Below are 18,703 nucleotides of genomic sequence, written 5' to 3'. Positions count from 1 at the left end.
ACATAATCGTGTGAGAGTCCAGTCCATAGTGGATCTAACATAATAGTGTGAGAGTCCAGTCCATAGTGGATCTAACATAATAGTGTCAGAGTCCAGTCCATAGTGGATCTAACATAATAGTGTCAGAGTCCAGTCCATAGTGGATCTAACATAATAGTGAGAGTCCAGTCCATAGTGGATCTAACAAAATAGTGAGAGTCCAGTCCATAGTGGATCCAACATAATAATGAGAGTCCAGTCCATAGTGGATCTAACATAATAGTGAGAGTCCAGTCCATAGTGGATCTAACAAAATAGTGAGAGTCCAGTCCATAGTGGATCTAACATAATAGTGTGAGTCCAGTCCATAGTGGATCTAACATAATAGTGAGAGTCCAGTACATAGTGGATCTAACATAATAGTGTGAGAGTCCAGTCCATAGTGGATCTAACATAATAGTGTGAGTCCAGTCCATAGTGGATATCTAACATAATAGTGAGAGTCCAGTCCATAGTGGATCTAACATAATAGTGTGAGAGTCCAGTCCATAGTGGATCTAACATAATAGTGAGAGTCCAGTCCATAGTGGATCTAACAAAATAGTGAGAGTCCAGTCCATAGTGGATCTAACATAATAGTGAGAGTCCAGTCCATAGTGGATCTAACATAATAGTGAGAGTCCAGTCCATAGTGGATCTAACAAAATAGTGAGAGTCCAGTCCATAGTGGATCTAACATAATAGTGTGAGAGTCCAGTCTATAGTGGATCCAACATAATAGTGAGAGTCCAGTCCATAGTGGATCTAACATAATAGGGAGAGTCCAGTCCATAGTGGATCCAACATAATAGTGTGAGTCCAGTCCATAGTGGATCAAACATAATAGTGAGAGTCCAGTCCATAGTGGATCTAACATAATAGTGAGAGTCCAGTCCATAGTGGATCCAACATAATAGTGTGAGTCCAGTCCATAGTGGATCTAACATAATAGTGAGAGTCCAGTACATATTGGATCTAACAAAATAGTGAGAGTCCAGTCCATAGTGGATCCAACATAATAGTGTGAGTCCAGTCCATAGTGGATCCAACATAATAGTGAGAGGCCAGTCCATAGTGGATGTACCACAATAGTGAGAGTCCAGTCCATAGTGGATCTAACATAATAGTGAGACGGTCCAGTCCATAGTGGATCTTACATAATAGTGAGAGTCCAGTCCATAGTGGATCTAGCATACTATTGAGAGTCCAGTCTATAGTGGATGTAACATAATAGTGAGAGTCCAGTCCATAGTGGATCTATCATAATAGTGTGAGTCCAGTCCATAGTGGATATCTAACATAATAGTGAGAGTCCAGTCCATAGTGGATCTAACATAATAGTGTGAGAGTCCAGTCCATATTGGATCTAACAAAATAGTGAGAGTCCAGTCCATAGTGGATCCAACATAATAGTGAGAGTCCAGTCCATAGTGGATCTAACATAATAGGGAGAGTCCAGTCCATAGTGGATCCAACATAATAGTGTGAGTCCAGTCCATAGTGGATCAAACATAATAGTGAGAGTCCAGTCCATAGTGGATCTAACATAATAGTGAGAGTCCAGTCCATAGTGGATCCAACATAATAGTGTGAGTCCAGTCCATAGTGGATCTAACATAATAGTGAGAGTCCAGTACATATTGGATCTAACAAAATAGTGAGAGTCCAGTCCATAGTGGATCCAACATAATAGTGTGAGTCCAGTCCATAGTGGATCCAACATAATAGTGAGAGGCCAGTCCATAGTGGATCTAACATAATAGTGAGAGTCCAGTCCATAGTGGATCCAACAAAATAGTGAGAGTCCAGTCCATAGTGGATCTAACATAATAGTGTGAGAGTCCAGTCCATAGTGGGGCCAGCAGGAGACCATCCCGAGCGGAGACAAGTCACCCGATGCACAGTTTATAGTTGAGACATTTTTCAAGATTGCTGACATAATTTCCTCCTGGATGTTTATAGAAAGTATGAGAATGTGTGAGCTGCTGCCTGCACGTCTTTTAACCCCACACCATAATTCCTCCTCCACCAAATTTCACACTCGGCACAATGCAGTCCAAAATGTAGCGTTCTCCTGGCAACCTCCAAACCCAGACTCGTCCATCGTAAATTTCACGACTGGATTTGTTACACAGGTGGCATCCTATGACAGTTCCACGCTGGAATTCATTCTTTCACAAATGTTTGTTGAAGCAGTCTCCATGTCTAAGTGCTTGATTTTATACACCTGTGGCCGGGCCAAGTGATTTATTTATTTGTTTACATTTTCTGATCATTTGAATTGGTGGCCAAATACTTTTGCTCATTTTCTGTATCTCCTCAACTTGGTCAATTGAAAAGTAGCTCGCCTGCTGTAATGCGGAATTGTCAGGTTCAAACACCGATGACATCTATTTGACAAGACAGGAAGCAAAGAAATCAAACAGACAGGATTCAATTTAGCTCCTGAGGAGAAACGTCTGGGCTGCAACTCCGTACAGTCTCCCACCACATTCCAAACCTCTTTACATAGCTGCAGCTGTTTTTAAAGGGAGGGGGGTCATAAACAGCTGTTGTACTCGGTCATAAACAGTTCAAAGAAAAGGTGCCCCGAGCTGCATCAGGTCTGCTCCCTGTCCACTTTGTAGATCTCGGGTCAGGAAAAGGTATCCCTGCGGCTATCCTTAGATCAAAGAAACCGACACCTCCATGTCGCATCCCATCGCACACAGTGGAGTTTTACAAGTCTTTTGCTTGATAAGATGAAAGACAGCTTTTGTCTTCACGCAGGGGACCTGAACTCAATGGAACACAAAGTTATATACAATTATTCTGACAGTAATCCTACAAGTTAATCTCATTAAAAGCGTTACTAAAACGGCCTTCTTTCATCTCCATAATATCGCTAAAATTCGCTCCATTTTGTCCACTAGAGACTCCGAGATCATTTTCCATGCGTTTGTTACGCCTCGTCTCGATTACTGTAACGTATTATTTTGGGGTCTCCCCATGTCTAGCATTAAAAGATTACAGTTGGTACAAAATGCGGCTGCTAGACTTTTGACAAGAACAAGAAAGTTTGATCATATTACGCCTGTACTGTATATACTTATATACATATATACCTATATATACACCTATACTGTATATACTTATATACATATCTACCTATATATACACCTATACTGTATATACTTATATACATATATACCTATATATACACCTATACTGTATATACTTGTATACATATTTACCTATATATACACCTATACTGTATATACTTATATACATATATACCTATATGTACACCTATACTGGCTCACCTGCACTGGCTTCCTGTGCACTTAAGATGTGACTTTAAGGTTTTACTACTTACGTATAAAATACTACACGGTCTAGCTCCATCCTATCTTGCCGATTGTATTGTACCATATGTCCCGGCAAGAAATCTGCGTTCAAAAGACTCCGGCTTATTAGTGATTCCTAGAGCCCATAAAAAGTCTGCGGGCTATAGAGCGTTTTCCGTTCGGGCTCCAGTACTCTGGAATGCCCTCCCGGTAACAGTTCGAGATGCTACCTCAGTAGAAGCATTTAAGTCTCAGCTTAAAACTCATTTGTATACTTTAGCCTTTAAATAGACCTCTTTTTTAGACCAGTTGATCTGCCGCTTCTTTTCTTTCTCCTATGTCCCCCCCTCCCTTGTGGAGGGGGTCGGTCCGATGACCATGGATGAAGTACTGGCTGTCCAGAGTCGAGACCCAGGATGGACCGCTCGCCTGTGTATCGGTTGGGGACATCTCTACGCTGCTGATCCGCCTCCACTTGAGATGGTTTCCTGTGGACGGGACTCCGGCTGCTGTCTTGGATCCGCTTGAACTGCACTCTCGCGGCTGTGTTGGAGCCACTATGGATTGAACTTTCACAGTATCATGTTAGACCCGCTCGACATCCATTGCTTTCGGTCCCCTAGAGGGGGAGGGGGGGTTGCCCACATCTGAGGTCCTCTCCAAGGTTTCTCATAGTCAGCATTGTCACTGGCGTCCCACTGGATGTGAATTCTCCCTGCCCACTGGGTGTGAGTTTTCCTTGCCCTTTTGTGGGTTCTTCCGAGGATGTTGTAGTCGTAATGATTTGTGCAGTCCTTTGAGACATTTGTGATTTGGGGCTATATAAATAAACATTGATTGATTGATTGATTGATTCTCTGTCCTCCGATCACCTCCAGGACAAACCTCCACCAAAGTGGAAGGGCGAGCCCACCGCCAAGGACCGGGCTGAGGGCTTCGAAAAACTCCAGAAGATGAAAAACCGGCAACACACCCTGCAGAACCCGCGCTTCCTTTCCCCGAGAGCCCAGCAGAGGGGTTTCGCTTCCCTCATCCGCTGCAAGGGGGGGAAGAGAGAGATGGAGGAGGAAAGGTACTCTCTTATTCAAACATGCCGCTAACAAGACGTTGACGTCAGAATTTTCTGTACTCTTTGAAGCCTCGAAGAGAATCCGGTTCAAGTCTTCCTGCCCAGACCCGCACTGGTGGTCTTTACCACCTACAGCGTGGGCCGCGTGTATGAGGTATGCCCGGCGACACTCGATTTCAAACGACGTCAACGACACTTTGGCTCCCGTCTTCTTGTCTAGACAACGCTGGAGTTGAAAAACGTGACGTCTTCTTCCCGCGACGTGCGAGTCATTCCTCCCAGCAGTTCCTACTTCACCATTGGTCTCGGTGAGCTCACGCTAAGTCCCGGACCAGTCCGGGCCAACGGTTTTTGGAAGATGCTTGGGGTCTACCAAAGGTTTGCCTTTACTAAAACCTGCGCAGACATGAAAGTGCACAAAGCTGATGTACTAAACTCGTGAGCAGAGGATTGCCTCTTCTAAACGAGCAATCCATTTAGCGTGTTTGTCCTCAGGACTACACAGAATTAATGTGAGAACACACAATTAGTTTTGTGACCAAGGTTGTGTGTCTCTATTTTTTTAATGTCGGTGCATACTGGCACAGTTATGCACAAATGCCACACCACGGTCAGAAGGAGGCGATCGCTGACAGACGATGGAGAAAGGGACAGAATGTTTTGTGCCAAATGTCGAAAATCAATGTGGAGGGGGGGTGTGGCCTGCGATCCTGCCGCGGAACAGGGTGTGCGAGGACCGGCTTCAAAGACAGCGACAGGTGAGTAGATAGCCCAGCTGGGCCTTGTTATCTGATCACCTGTCGCCTTTATTAGATGGATAGTACTTTATTGATTCCTTAGGAAAATTGAAAATGAATTAAATTAAAAGAAATCAAAATTACAACTAAGAATAAATCACAATTAAAAAAAATATATATATATATGTATATATATATATACATTAGCAGCAGCCGTGATGAGACACAGAGTAGAAGTTGGGAGCTGGAGAGAGGGCGAGAGACACAAGCCTAAAACAGACTGCTGAAAAGCAATCCAGACCGTTGTGGCAAAATAAAAAGACTGTATTCAAACTTTCTACCGGGCTCACAGAAGACCTTTCGGACTTAGATAAAAAGGCCCAGGTGGGCCATCTACGCATCTGTCGCTGATTTCGAGGCCGGTCCTGGCAACATCCCGCTTTGCTGCAGGCCCGCAGGCCACGCCCCCTCCACAGTTAGCTTCAGAATGACAATGTTATTACAAAGAATAAGAGACTTATTATACTCTGGAAATGTTGGTCTTACTTAAAAATGCACGCGTTTAGTTGTGTTCAGTGTTAAATTTTTTTAATTATATGGCTCTTAGGGAAATACATTTTTAAATATTTGGCTTCTTGGCTCTCTCGACCAAAAAGGTTCCCGACCCCTGCCCTTGTGGCTCTCTGGAGCTTTTTCAAAAATGTAAGAAAAATGGAAAAAGATGAGGAGAATAAAATATTTTTTTTTTGTTTTAATTTGGTTTCTGTAGGAGGACAAACATGACACGAACCTCCCTAATTACTATAAAGCACACTGTTTACATTAAACATGCTTCACCGATTCGAGTATTTGGCAAGCGCCGTTTTGTCCTACTAATTTTGGCGGCCCTTGAACTCACCGTAGTTTGTTTTCTACAGGAGGACAAACATGACACAAACCTCCCTAATTGTTATAAAGCACACTGTTTACATTAAAAACGCTTCACTGATTCGAGTATTTGGCAAGCGCCGTTTTGTCCTACTAATTTTGGCGGTCCTTGAACTCACCATAGTTGGTTTTCTGTAGGAGGACAAACATGACACAAACCTCCCTAATTGTTATAAAGCACACTGTTTACATTAAACACGCTTCACGGATTCGAATATTTGGCAAGGGCCGTTTTGTCCTACTAATTTTGGCGGTCTTTGAACTCACCGTAGTTTTTTTTTCATGGATAACTTTCTCCGACTTTCTAAGACGTGTTTTACGCCACTTCTTTTTCCGTCTCATTTTGTCCACCAAACTTTTAACGTTGTGCATGAATGCACAAAGGTGAGTTTTGTTGATGTTATTGACTTGTGTGGAGTGCTAATCAGACATATTTGGTCACTGCTTGACTGCGAGCTAATCGATGCTAACATGCTATTTAGGCTAGCTGCGTGTACATATTGCATCGTTATGCCTCATTTGTAGCTATATTTGAGCTCATTTAGTTTCCTTGAAGTCCTCATAATTCAATGTATATCTTATGACACACTATCTGTATGTAATATCTCCCCTCGTCTCTTTTAATGCACAGCATAAGACACATAGCAAGAGTGGTCCTCCGGTCTTGTTGATCAGGAGCAGTAGCTCCACAGCCACAGATCCACTATTAACCACTAATGTCACAGTCAAAATGAAAGCTTGTTCCCATAGGCACCAAAAACTGTTAATAACATTTAGACAAAAGTGTATATTGTATATACTATTATATATATAGTATTTATATTGGTGTGTGTGTATGTATGTGATTATGTGTGTATATGTATGTATGTATATGTATATATATATATATGTGTGTATATAGATTGTATATGTGTGTGTACATATATGTGTGTGTTGTGTATGTGTGTGTGTGTGCATATGTATATATGTAAGTGTGTGTGAATTTAAATGTATTATATATAGATAATATATAGCATCTATGCAGTAACCACTGAATTGAATTATATTATATTATATATATTATTGTATTAGAGAGCTGAAGATCACGGTCAGATGAAGCCATCAAGACCACATCATCTGCAAAAAGCAGAGACCTAATCCTGCGGTCACCAAACCGGAACCCCCTCAACGCCTTGACTGCGCCTAGAAATTCTGTCCATAAAAGTTATGAACTGGATCGGTTCGCAGCCGAGTGTGAAGCGACCGGAATGAGAATCATCACCTCCAAGTCCGAGTCCATGGTTCTCGCCCGGAAAAGGGTGGAATGCCATCTCCGGGTTGGGGAGGAGACCCTGCCCCAAGTGGAGGAGTTCAAGTACCTAGGAGTCTTGGGAAGAGTGGATGGTGAGATCGACAGGCGGATCGGTGCGGCGTCTTCAGTAATGCGGACGTTGTACCGATCCGTTGTGGTGAAGAAGGAGCTGAGCCGGAAGGCAAAGCTCTCAATTTACCGGTCGATCTACGTTCCCATCCTCACCTATGGTCATGAGCTTTGGGTCATGACCGAAAGGATAAGATCACGGGTACAAGCGGCCCAAATGAGTTTGGGTCTCTCCCTTAGAGATAGGGTGAGAAGTTCTGCCATCCGGGAGGAACTCAAAGTAAAGCCGCTGCTCCTTCACATGGAGAGGAGCCAGATGAGGTGGTTCGGGCATCTGGTCAGGATGCCACCCGAACGCCTCCCGAGGGAGGTGTTTAGGGCACGTCCAACCGGTAGGAGGCCACGGGGAAGACCCAGGACACGTTGGGAAGACTATGTCTCCCGGCTGGCCTGGGAACGCCTCGGGATCCCCCGGGAAGAGCTAGACGAAGTGGCTGGGGAGAGGGAAGTCTGGGTTTCCCTGCTTAGGCTGTTGCCCCCGCGACCCGACCTCGGATAAGCGGAAGCTGATGGATGGATATTATTGTATATATATATATTGTATATGTATAGGGGTGGGACCTAATAAGTTTACTTCTTCCCACCCCCTTTTGAGCCAATCTTGACATCTACAAAAGATTAGTCACATGTAATGTTTTCTATGTAGGTGTAAAAATAATATATATATATTTCTTTTGTATTTTATCTCATTCTTTTGTTTTGTTTGCATGGTTCAAAATAAACCATTCATTCATTCATTCAATATGGCTTATAATTTTTTGCTGCTCGAGACAGATTTGTTTTTGTATTTGTGGTCCAATATGGCTCTTTCAACATTTTGGGTTGCCGACCCCTGGTTTAGTTTTGCTGTTAAGGCGGCCGCCTAAACAACAAAGCGCTGCGGGAAACCCTGGAACGTATAATTGCTGCATTATCGGATAATCGTAGCGTTTAAAAGAGCGGGAGTGTGAGGAGAGAATGTTTGTCCACCATGTGTCCCAGCGCCATACCAAACTGTATGTCTTTGTATGAAAGTCGCCGGGAATGTGTTTGTGTACAGTTTGTTTACTTATTTGGTAAATATGTATTTTCCATATATGGGCTTATTGAACCATGTTATAGTAGAATAGTACAACAAAGCAGAGGACCCTTTCCGGCTTCCTAATTCCCTCAATCTGTTTTTGACCATATCAGTTCTTGCCTTTTAATGTTAAGATATATAACAACATTTAAAGGGACGGCGTGGCGCAGTGGAAGAGTGGCCGTGCGCAACCCGAGGGTCCCTGGTTCAAATCCCACCTAGTACCAACCTCGTCACGTCCGTTGTGTCCTGAGCAAGACACTTCACCCTTGCTCCTGATGGGTGCTGGTTAGCGCCTTGCATGGCAGCTCCCTCCATCAGTGTGTGAATGTGTGTGTGAATGTGGAAGTAGTGTCAAAGCGCTTTGAGTACCTTGAAGGTAGAAAAGCGCTATACAAGTACAACCCATTTATTTATTTATATGCAATCGCATGCATTACATGTCGATTTATTCTGTCTACTACACGGTCTAGCTCCAGCCTATCTTGCCGATTGTATTGTACCATATGTCCCGGCAAGAAATCTGCGTTCAAAAGACTCCGGCTTATTAGTGATTCCTAGAGCTCAAAAAAAGTCTGCGGGCTATAGAGCGTTTTCCGTTCGGGCTCCAGTACTCTGGAATGCCCTCCCGGTAACAGTTCGAGATGCTACCTCAGTAGAAGCATTTAAGTCTCATCTTAAAACTCATCTGTATACTCTAGCCTTTAAATAGACCTCCTTTTTAGACCAGTTGATCTGCCGCTTCTTTTCTTTCTCCTATGTCCCCCCCTCCCTTGTGGAGGGGGTCCGGTCCGATGACCATGGATGAAGTACTGACTGTCCAGAGTCGAGACCCAGGATGGACCGCTCGTCGGGACCCAGGATGGACCGCTCGCCTGTATCGGTTGGGGACATCTCTACGCTGCTGATCCGCTTGAGATGGTTTCCTGTGGACGGGACTCTCACTGCTGTCTTGGAGCCACTATGGATTGAACTTTCACAGTATCATGTTAGACCCGCTCGACATCCATTGCTTTCGGTCCCCTAGAGGGGGGGGGGGTTGCCCACATCTGAGGTCCTCTCCAAGGTTTCTCATAGTCAGCATTGTCACTGGCGTCCCACTGGATGTGAATTCTCCCTGCCCACTGGGTGTGAGTTTTCCTTGCCCTTTTGTGGGTTCTTCCGAGGATGTTGTAGTCGTGATGATTTGTGCAGTCCTTTGAGACATTTGTGATTTGGGGCTATATAAATAAACATTCATTGATTGATTGATTGATTGACTGTCTAAATGGAAAGAATGAATACGTGACGCAAATAAAAGTACATCAAGTAAGCCTTGACTTTGACTCCTGTGGTTTAGGGAGATTCCCCGGCGAGGGCGGCACTGTCGCTCCAGGCATGAGTTGTAAGTTCACGGTGCGCTTCGCTCCAGACTCCCTGGCCGACTACGAGGATTTCATCATGGTGGAGAGTCAAGGGGAGCATCTACTGGTGGTCCCCATCGAGGCCCGGAGACCCCCGCCCGTGCTCACTCGTAAGTCTTGTGCAACATCCCGACACTTTCCCCGCTGTCTTTGTTGCGAACTCCCGGCCTGGTTGCAGTGCCGAGTGTTCTGGACTGTGCCTACTGCCTCATCGGGGGAGTCAAATGTGTGGAGTTCCAATGTCAGAATATTGGTCTCAGCGCTGGCACCTTCTGCATCATCCCAAAGACCGCATGGCCGGCCACCAACCCCAGGGTGAAATGACTCTGCCTCACACACCTGAATGATTGTATTAGCAAACCAATGCTGTGTTCACCTTTCAGTCGGTGGTGACCAACAGTTATTCTGACCAGCCTCCCTTCGCCATCAGCCCGTCTTTCTTTGCCCTGCAGCCTGGAGAGTCCACCGTGGTGGAGGTGAGGCCCTGGCTTCGTTGAATGGGAGGCTTTTTTCGGTCCACTTAACCGCCCCTGCGCTCTCCTTGCAGGCGGTGTTCTTTCCCACGACTACTGAAAAGAGTTGTCAGGTTTTCACGGTTGTGTGCGACAACTGCCAGGTCAAAGACATTTCTGTTCAAGGTGAGACTCTTTCACTCGCCATTGCATTCATGTTAAAAGTCTGATGATTTTTCAGGTCAATGACCATTAATTGCATTTTGAATGGAATTAAGCACAGCAACTACTTGTATGACCCAAAGCAAACAACCTTTCCTAGTCATGGTGCAAAAAAAAAAACTGTCAACAAACATGGTCACTGAACATTGTGGATCATTTTTAAAAGTCCATTCACCATGAAAAAAAAATAACACCCACTTGTTCCATTATAAAGCATGATGGGATATATGCAACACACGCTCCACACTTATCAATGTTTGCGCATTTTAGCTGGTTATTTCTGATTGATTACAAAACTTTAGGGAGGTCATCACAGAAGTAAACAAGGTAGAAGTCAGACTTTCACATACTCTTGATATACAATTATAATATTTATACATCATGTCCATTATATTGTAATATGTATACATATATGTATAGGCAATATGTGTTATACGTACATATATATATATATATATGTATGTATATGTGTGTGTATATGTATATGTACATATGTATATATATGTTTATACATATATATGTGTGTGTATATATATGTGTATATATATATATGTGTGTGTGTATATATATATATATGTGTGTGTGTGTATATATGTACACATATATGAATATATACATATATGTGTACATATATACATACACATATATTTATATATTAATATTCTTATATATGTGTACATCTGTGTATATATGTATAAATACATATATATTTATATATATATATATATATGTGTGTATATATGTATATATGTGTGTGTATATATATATATTTATATATATGTGTGTGTATATATATATATATATATATATACATATATGTGTACATATGTGTCTGTATATATATACACATATGAATATATACATACATATGTATATATTCATATATGTGTACATATATACATACACATATATTTAAACATTAATATTCTTATATGTATATATGTGTACATCTGTGTATATATGTATAAATACATATATATGTTTATATTTATATATGTGTACATATATACATACACATATATTCATATATTCATATTCTTATATGTACATATACATATATATATACACATACATATGTATATATACATATGTGTACATATATATCTATTTATATATATACATATACAAATGTGTACATATATACATACACATATATGTATATATTCATATATATATACTTATGTGTACATATATATGTATATATACATATGTGTACATATACAATATATGTATAGGTTTGTTTAGATATTTTAACTAGAAATTAGACATATATACTCGTTGAGATTGCGACTTTTTCCATACATTTGAACAAAGGTTAGGAGTAGGGTTGTATACGACTAACAGTATTTTTTGGGACGGTCCAGGTGGAACCATTAAGATTCTGGACAAATGATGCGGTCGTCGTAAACCTGACACGCTGCCACATTCACCTCAGGCGTCGCTGCTATGCGTAAAACATCAGCTTGGAACAATGACAAATAGGGAAGCAACACTACTCAAAAATGCTTAACAACAATATTTCCTCCGTCGCCTGAGCAATCCAGTAATCCATCGGCCAATAGTGAAGAATTGAAGTAATATAGTGTAAACCATCTTCAAAACGGGGCCTCCTGAAGAGACGATGAGAAAGCGTCTTGCAGATAGTCTGTAAAACATCATCCATGCAATATTTTGACCAAAAGAAGCACCATTATACAAGGAAGTCATGTGGAAATGTTTTAAAAGTAGAAAATAATCAAAACATGACCCCTTTAAAGACTTAATTGCAGGTTTTGATAAAAGGCTTCCCTGCTGTGAGATGTTCCATGATGCTGGTGGTGTACAACCTCTTGTGATGATAAAATCCACATCTTTACTGTCAGGTTAAAGCACCAAACTATCTATTAAACAGCACAAGAAGCAAGGAATCAGGCAGAGACAAGAGTTCAATTTAGCTCATGAGGAGAACGCATGGAGTTGCACACTCAGTTACAGTCCCACCCTACGCTCTGACGAACAGTCCCACGCGCTCCTTTATTTATTTACCGTATTTCCTTGAATTGCCACCGGGGCGCTGATTAATTTAAAACCACTTCTCACTGCGGCGTTTACCAAAGGCATGCGGTGAAGGCAAGCATGCGCTAATTATCTTAAAACCTCTTCTCACTCCGGCGATTACCAAAGGCATGCGGTAAATATCGGCCTGCGCTTATACATTTGAGTGTGATGTAAGGATACATCATGAAAAGGACATTTAATAAAAAAAACTTTATAATGGTCTTACCTGTACTTATAAATGAAGTCCATGCGCAGCTCCTTCTGATCAAAAGCATCGATAACTTGTTTATAGAAGTCTTCCTTATCTTTTTTCAGTTTTAAAAGTCTCTCTGTCTCGATGGAGATCTTCCTTTATTACCTCCTGCTTCCATTGAAAGTCCAGTTTAGAAAACTGTTTTATTTCAGATATGTAATCCTCCATGTTAAAAGTGCAAGCGAGAGGAAAAAATAAACTCTTGCTGATTGTTGTCACTTCTTCTGCAGCCGAGTAGTCACAAGAAGGATCACTAGCGCCCTCTACCACCAGGAGGCGGGAGTCATTTAATGACTCATATTTGACACACGCAGCTACGGTATATTAATAAAACATAGCTGCTTACTGTTCTTTTTATCATATTCAATAGCTTGGACTTTAAATCCTACTGAATAGCTCTTAATCTTCTTCCCTTTATGCGATTTCAAATTATTGAAATTAACCCCCTCCATTTTGAAAATGATGACAAGGGAAGTATCACTTGTGACGTGACGGAAATTCTAGACATTTGCCTAATAAAAATAATATTATGCGAAACGAGTTTGACCCGGCAGTAATTCTAGGCAGGCGCATACTATATACCCGGCAGCAATTCAAGGTAATACGGTAGTACCGATAAGTAATATCGACACTGGTATCAGTATCGATACACACCCCATGTGTAGTTAGTTTCCTTGGCTGCATTCTGCCTGTGTTTTGAAGGTGAGGGTCAGCTCATCGCCCTGGAGCTGCTGTCGGTGTCGGGGAAGGAGCTGCCCCTCATGTTGGGGGAGGTGCACGACATCACCGCAGACCACTTCACCCGCTTTGAGTCGTGCAACCCTTACTCGGAGCAGCGCAAGCAGGTGGTCATCAGAAACAACGTGTAAGCCAACACTGTTGATGGCCGCTGTCGGGGGAGCCAGGGGTTCTAACGGAGGATGTTTCCTGAAGCCACCTGGAGCTGCCCTTCCACTGGCAGGTCATGAAGCCCAACCTCATGCCGCTCCTCTCCAGCGAAGTCCCCGATCCCTCGCAGCTGCAGTACCACCCCGACAGAGAGGACGTCTTCCAAGTCAGTCCCGCCTCTGGAACGCTGGCGCCCTGCCAGGACCGAGAGTTCGTGTTCAGCTTCTGTCCCAAAGAGGTACGCACACTGGCCATTTCATTAGGAACAGGAGCTCCATGACGTCCCCACTAAAATCATTCTGTGTGCTGATATATGATCATTTTAATATCCTTGTTTACATGCCATTGTGCAGATACATGATCATTTTAATATCCTTGTTTACATGCCATTGTGCAGATACATGATCATTTTGATATCCTTGTTTACGTGCCATTGTGCAGATACATGATCATTTTAATATCCTTGTTTACATGCCATTGTGCAGATACATGATCATTTTAATATCCTTGTTTACATGCCATCGTGCAGATACATGATCATTTTAATATCCTTGTTTACATGCCATTATGCTGATACATGATAATTTTAATATCCTTGTTTACGTGCCATTGTGCAGATACAGGATCATTTTAATATCCTTGTTTACATGCCATTGTGCAGATACATGATCATTTTAATATCCTTGTTTACATGCCATTGTGCGGATACATGATCATTTTAATATCCTTGTTTACATCCCATTGTGCTGATACAGGATCATTTTAATATCCTTGTTTTAATGCCATCGTGCAGATACATGATCATTTCAATATCCTTGTTTACATGCCATTGTGCTGATACATGATCATTTTAATATCTTTGTTTACATGCCATTGTGCAGATACATGAGCATTTTAATATCTTTGTTTACATGCCATTGTGCAGATACATGATCATTTTAATATCCTTGTTTACATGCCATTGTGCAGATACATGATCATTTTAATATCCTTGTTTACATGCCATCGTGCTGATACATGATCATTTTAATATCCTTGTTTACATGCCGTTGTGCTGATACATGTGCAGATACAGTACATTATCATTTTAATATCTTTGTTTGTTTACATGTCCATCTGAAATCCATGTGCAGATGAAATATCATTTTAATATCCTTGTTTTGTTTACCTTTAAGATGCAGGACTACCACAGCGTCTGCCATCTAGTCCTCAGTGACGTCCCCCAGCCAGCTGTGGACTCTGACCAGGGGTAATGTGCTACTACTAATACTACTACTACTACTACTGCTGGTATTACTGCTGGTATTACTAGTTCCAGTACTACTATGACTCTGGCCAGGGGTAAGGTTCTAATGTTACTACTACTACTACTGCTGGTATCACTACTGGTATTACTATTTCCAGCACTACTATGACCAAGGATAAGGTGCTGCTAGTACTACTACTACTACTAGTACTACTACTACTGCTGGTATTTCTACTGGTGTTACTAGTTCCAGTACTAATATGACTGAGTGACCAGGGGTAAGGTGCTACTACTACTACTACTACTATTACTGCTGGTATTACTACTGGTATCACTAGTTCCAACTACTCTAACTATGACCAGGTGTAAGGTGCTACTACTACTACTGATATTACTAGTTCCAGTACTACTACGACTATGACCAGGGGTAAGGTGCTACTATTACTACTACTACTACTGCTGGTATTACTACTGGTATTACTAGTTCCAGTACTACTATGACTGTGACCAGGGATAAGGTGCTGCTACTACTAGTACTACTGCTACGACTATTACTACTACTACTGCTGGTATTATTACTGGTATTACATCCACTGTGACCAGGGTTAAGGAGCTTCTACTACTACTAGTAGTACTACTACTACTACTACTAGTAGTACTACTACTACTACTACTACTGCTGCTGCTAGCATTACTACTGGCATTACTAGTTCCAGTACTACTATGACTGTGACCAGGGTTAAGGTACTACTACTACTACTACTGCTACTACTACTGCTGGTATTACTACTGTTATTACTAGTTTCAGTACTACTATAACTCTGACCAGGGTTAAGGTGCAACTACTACTACTACTACTAGTAGTACTGATGCTAGTATTACTACTGGCATTACTAGTTCCAGTACTACTATGACTGTGACAAGGAGTAAGATGCTACTTCTACTACTGCTGCTGGTATTACTACTGGCATTACTAGTTCCAGTACTACTATGACAGTGACCAGGGTTAAGGTACTACTACTACTGCTACTGCTACTACTACTGCTGGTATTACTACTTTTATTACTAGTTTCAGTACTACTATAACTCTGACCAGGGTTAATGTGCAACTACTACTACTACTACTAGTAGTACTGATGCTAGTATTACTACTGCCATTACTAGTTCCAGTACTACTATAACTGTGACAAGGAGTAAGATGCTACTACTACTACTGCTGCTGCTGGTATTACTACTGGCATTACTAGTTCCAGTACTACTATGACTGTGACCAGGTTTAAGGAGCTACTACTACTACTACTATTACTACTGGTACTACTGGTTCCAGTACTATTACCACTGTGACCAAGGTTAAGGTGCTACTACTACTACTCCTACTACTACTACTGCTGGTGGTGTTACTTACTACTTGCATTACTAATTCCAGTACTACTGCGACTATGACATGGGGTAAGGTGCTACTATTACTACTATTACTACTACTACTACTGCTGATATTACTACTGGTATTGCTAGTTCCAGTACTACTACGACTGTGACCAGGGGTAAGGTGTTACTATTACAACAACTACTACTGCTGGTATTACTACTGGTATTACTAGTTCCAGTACTACTATGGCTGTGACAAGGGATAAGGTGCCGCTGCAACTACTATTACTACTGGTATTACTTGTTCCAGTACTACCATGACTTTGACCAGGGTTATGGTGCTACTACTACTACTACTACTACTACTACTACTACTACTACTACTACTACTGCTGCTGGTATTACTACTGGTATTTCAAGTTCCAGTACCACCATGACTTTGACCAGGGTTGAGGTGCTACTACTACTACTACTACTACTACTTGTACTACTACTGCTGCTGGTATTACTACTGGCATTACTAGTTCCAGTACTACTATAACTGTGGCCCGGGGTAAGGTGCTCATTCTGCTACTACTACTACTACTACTACTTCTACTGGTACTACTATCAATACTACTGTTATTATTAGTTCCAGTACTACTACGACCAGGTGTAAAGTGCTTCTACTTCTACTGCTGCTGCTGCTACTACTTCTACTACAACTACTTCTAATGCTACTACTACTACCTCTACTGATACTACTACTTCTAATGCTATATACTACTACTACCGCTACTACTACTTCTACTATTACTACTTGTACTAAGATGGTCCTGTCTGTGAAAGCTGTACAGCTCAGCACTGACTACTACCACTGTGTCTACTACTACAACTACCACTACTACTAGTAATAATACTAATCCTACTAAAACTAGTACTAGTGCAACTGCTGCTACCACTACTACTACTGCCCATACAACTAGTATTAGTACAAACACTGCTACTACTCGGACTAGTACAACTATTGATACTACTACTACTACTCCTCACCTGTGTCTTTGCATGGCGCGGTGGTGCAGTGGACTACAGCCTGTGCGCGTGGGCTCCAAGGTGGGAGATGCCACGGTGATGGAGATGGAGGTGAAGGGGTCGACGGAGCCCTTCAACATCCTGCTGGAGCCTTACGCCGTGGTCATCCCCGGCCAACTCTTCATTTGCACCACCACCCGCCGCCTTTTCAAGGTCAGTCTCGTTGGCGTAACGCCGCACCGTTCAATTCCCGAGCAGGCTCGCACCAGGGAGGGGATCTGGTGCAAAAACTGAACTACTGAATCGGTGCCATTTGATGGCTAAAGTCTTTTTCAACTGCAAACACACGTACTGAACTACCGGTAATCCAAATGTGTGTCTGGATCAGAAATAGGACTCAGATGCAGAGGTGGGGATTATTCCGGCATGCTTTTATTTTGAAAAGTTAACTTTTCACCTCTTCAGTCAGGGCAATACAACAACGGCTATAAACTTTTGACAACGAGGCGAAAAAGGTTTCACAAAATGTGAACAAACCGAAAATCACTCCAAAAAGAGGAAACAAAAATATCTGTATCTAACTACACTGGGCGATATAGCTCGGTTGGTAGAGTGGCCGTGCCAGCAACTTGAGGGTTCCAGGTTCGATTCCCGCTTCCAAAATCCTAGTCACTGCCGTTGTGTCCTTGGGCAAGACACTTTACCCACCTGCTCCCAGTGCCACCCACACTGCTTTAAATGTAACTTATATTGGGTTTTCACTATGTAAAGCGCTTTGAGTCACTAGAGAAAAGCGCTATATAAATATAATTCACTTCACTTCACTACACTAACAAGGACTGAGTGAAAACCCAGGAACACCACTAAAATACATTTGAAATAAACTGTTGTTTTTAATAGAAATATGTAAAAAAACAACATAACATTTATGAAGGATTTAAATCAGGGGTCCCCAAACTTAGGGTTAAAACAATTTGGCCGGGGGCCGGGCTGCATATATATATATATATATATATATATATATATATATATATATATATATATATATATATATATATATATATATATATATATATATATATATATATATATATATATATACATATACATATATATATATATATATATATATATGTATATATATATATATATATATGTATATATATATATATACATATATATATATATATATATATATGTATATATATATATATATATATGTATATATATATATATATATATACATATACATATATATATATATAT

At 41.5% G+C, this 18,703-nt stretch overlaps 1 protein-coding gene across 1 annotated transcript in view; it reads left to right on the top strand.

Annotated features, from left to right (window-relative positions):
- Positions 1-18,703, top strand: part of dlec1 (DLEC1 cilia and flagella associated protein) — a 97,400-nt gene that overhangs the window by 15,337 nt on the left and 63,360 nt on the right. The window contains exons 6-16 of the mRNA XM_061921268.1: positions 4,223-4,416; positions 4,483-4,567; positions 4,634-4,721; positions 9,897-10,070; positions 10,139-10,275; positions 10,344-10,436; positions 10,508-10,598; positions 13,627-13,789; positions 13,858-14,050; positions 14,988-15,061; positions 17,488-17,650. Of these exons, the coding sequence (XP_061777252.1) occupies positions 4,223-4,416; positions 4,483-4,567; positions 4,634-4,721; positions 9,897-10,070; positions 10,139-10,275; positions 10,344-10,436; positions 10,508-10,598; positions 13,627-13,789; positions 13,858-14,050; positions 14,988-15,061; positions 17,488-17,650 (1,455 nt within the window). The remainder of the gene's footprint in view (positions 1-4,222; positions 4,417-4,482; positions 4,568-4,633; positions 4,722-9,896; positions 10,071-10,138; positions 10,276-10,343; positions 10,437-10,507; positions 10,599-13,626; positions 13,790-13,857; positions 14,051-14,987; positions 15,062-17,487; positions 17,651-18,703) is intronic.

Source organism: Nerophis ophidion, linkage group LG15 (assembly GCF_033978795.1).
Source record: "Nerophis ophidion isolate RoL-2023_Sa linkage group LG15, RoL_Noph_v1.0, whole genome shotgun sequence".
NCBI lineage: Eukaryota > Metazoa > Chordata > Actinopteri > Syngnathiformes > Syngnathidae > Nerophis > Nerophis ophidion.
This window is presented reverse-complemented; position numbering and strand designations above follow the sequence as displayed.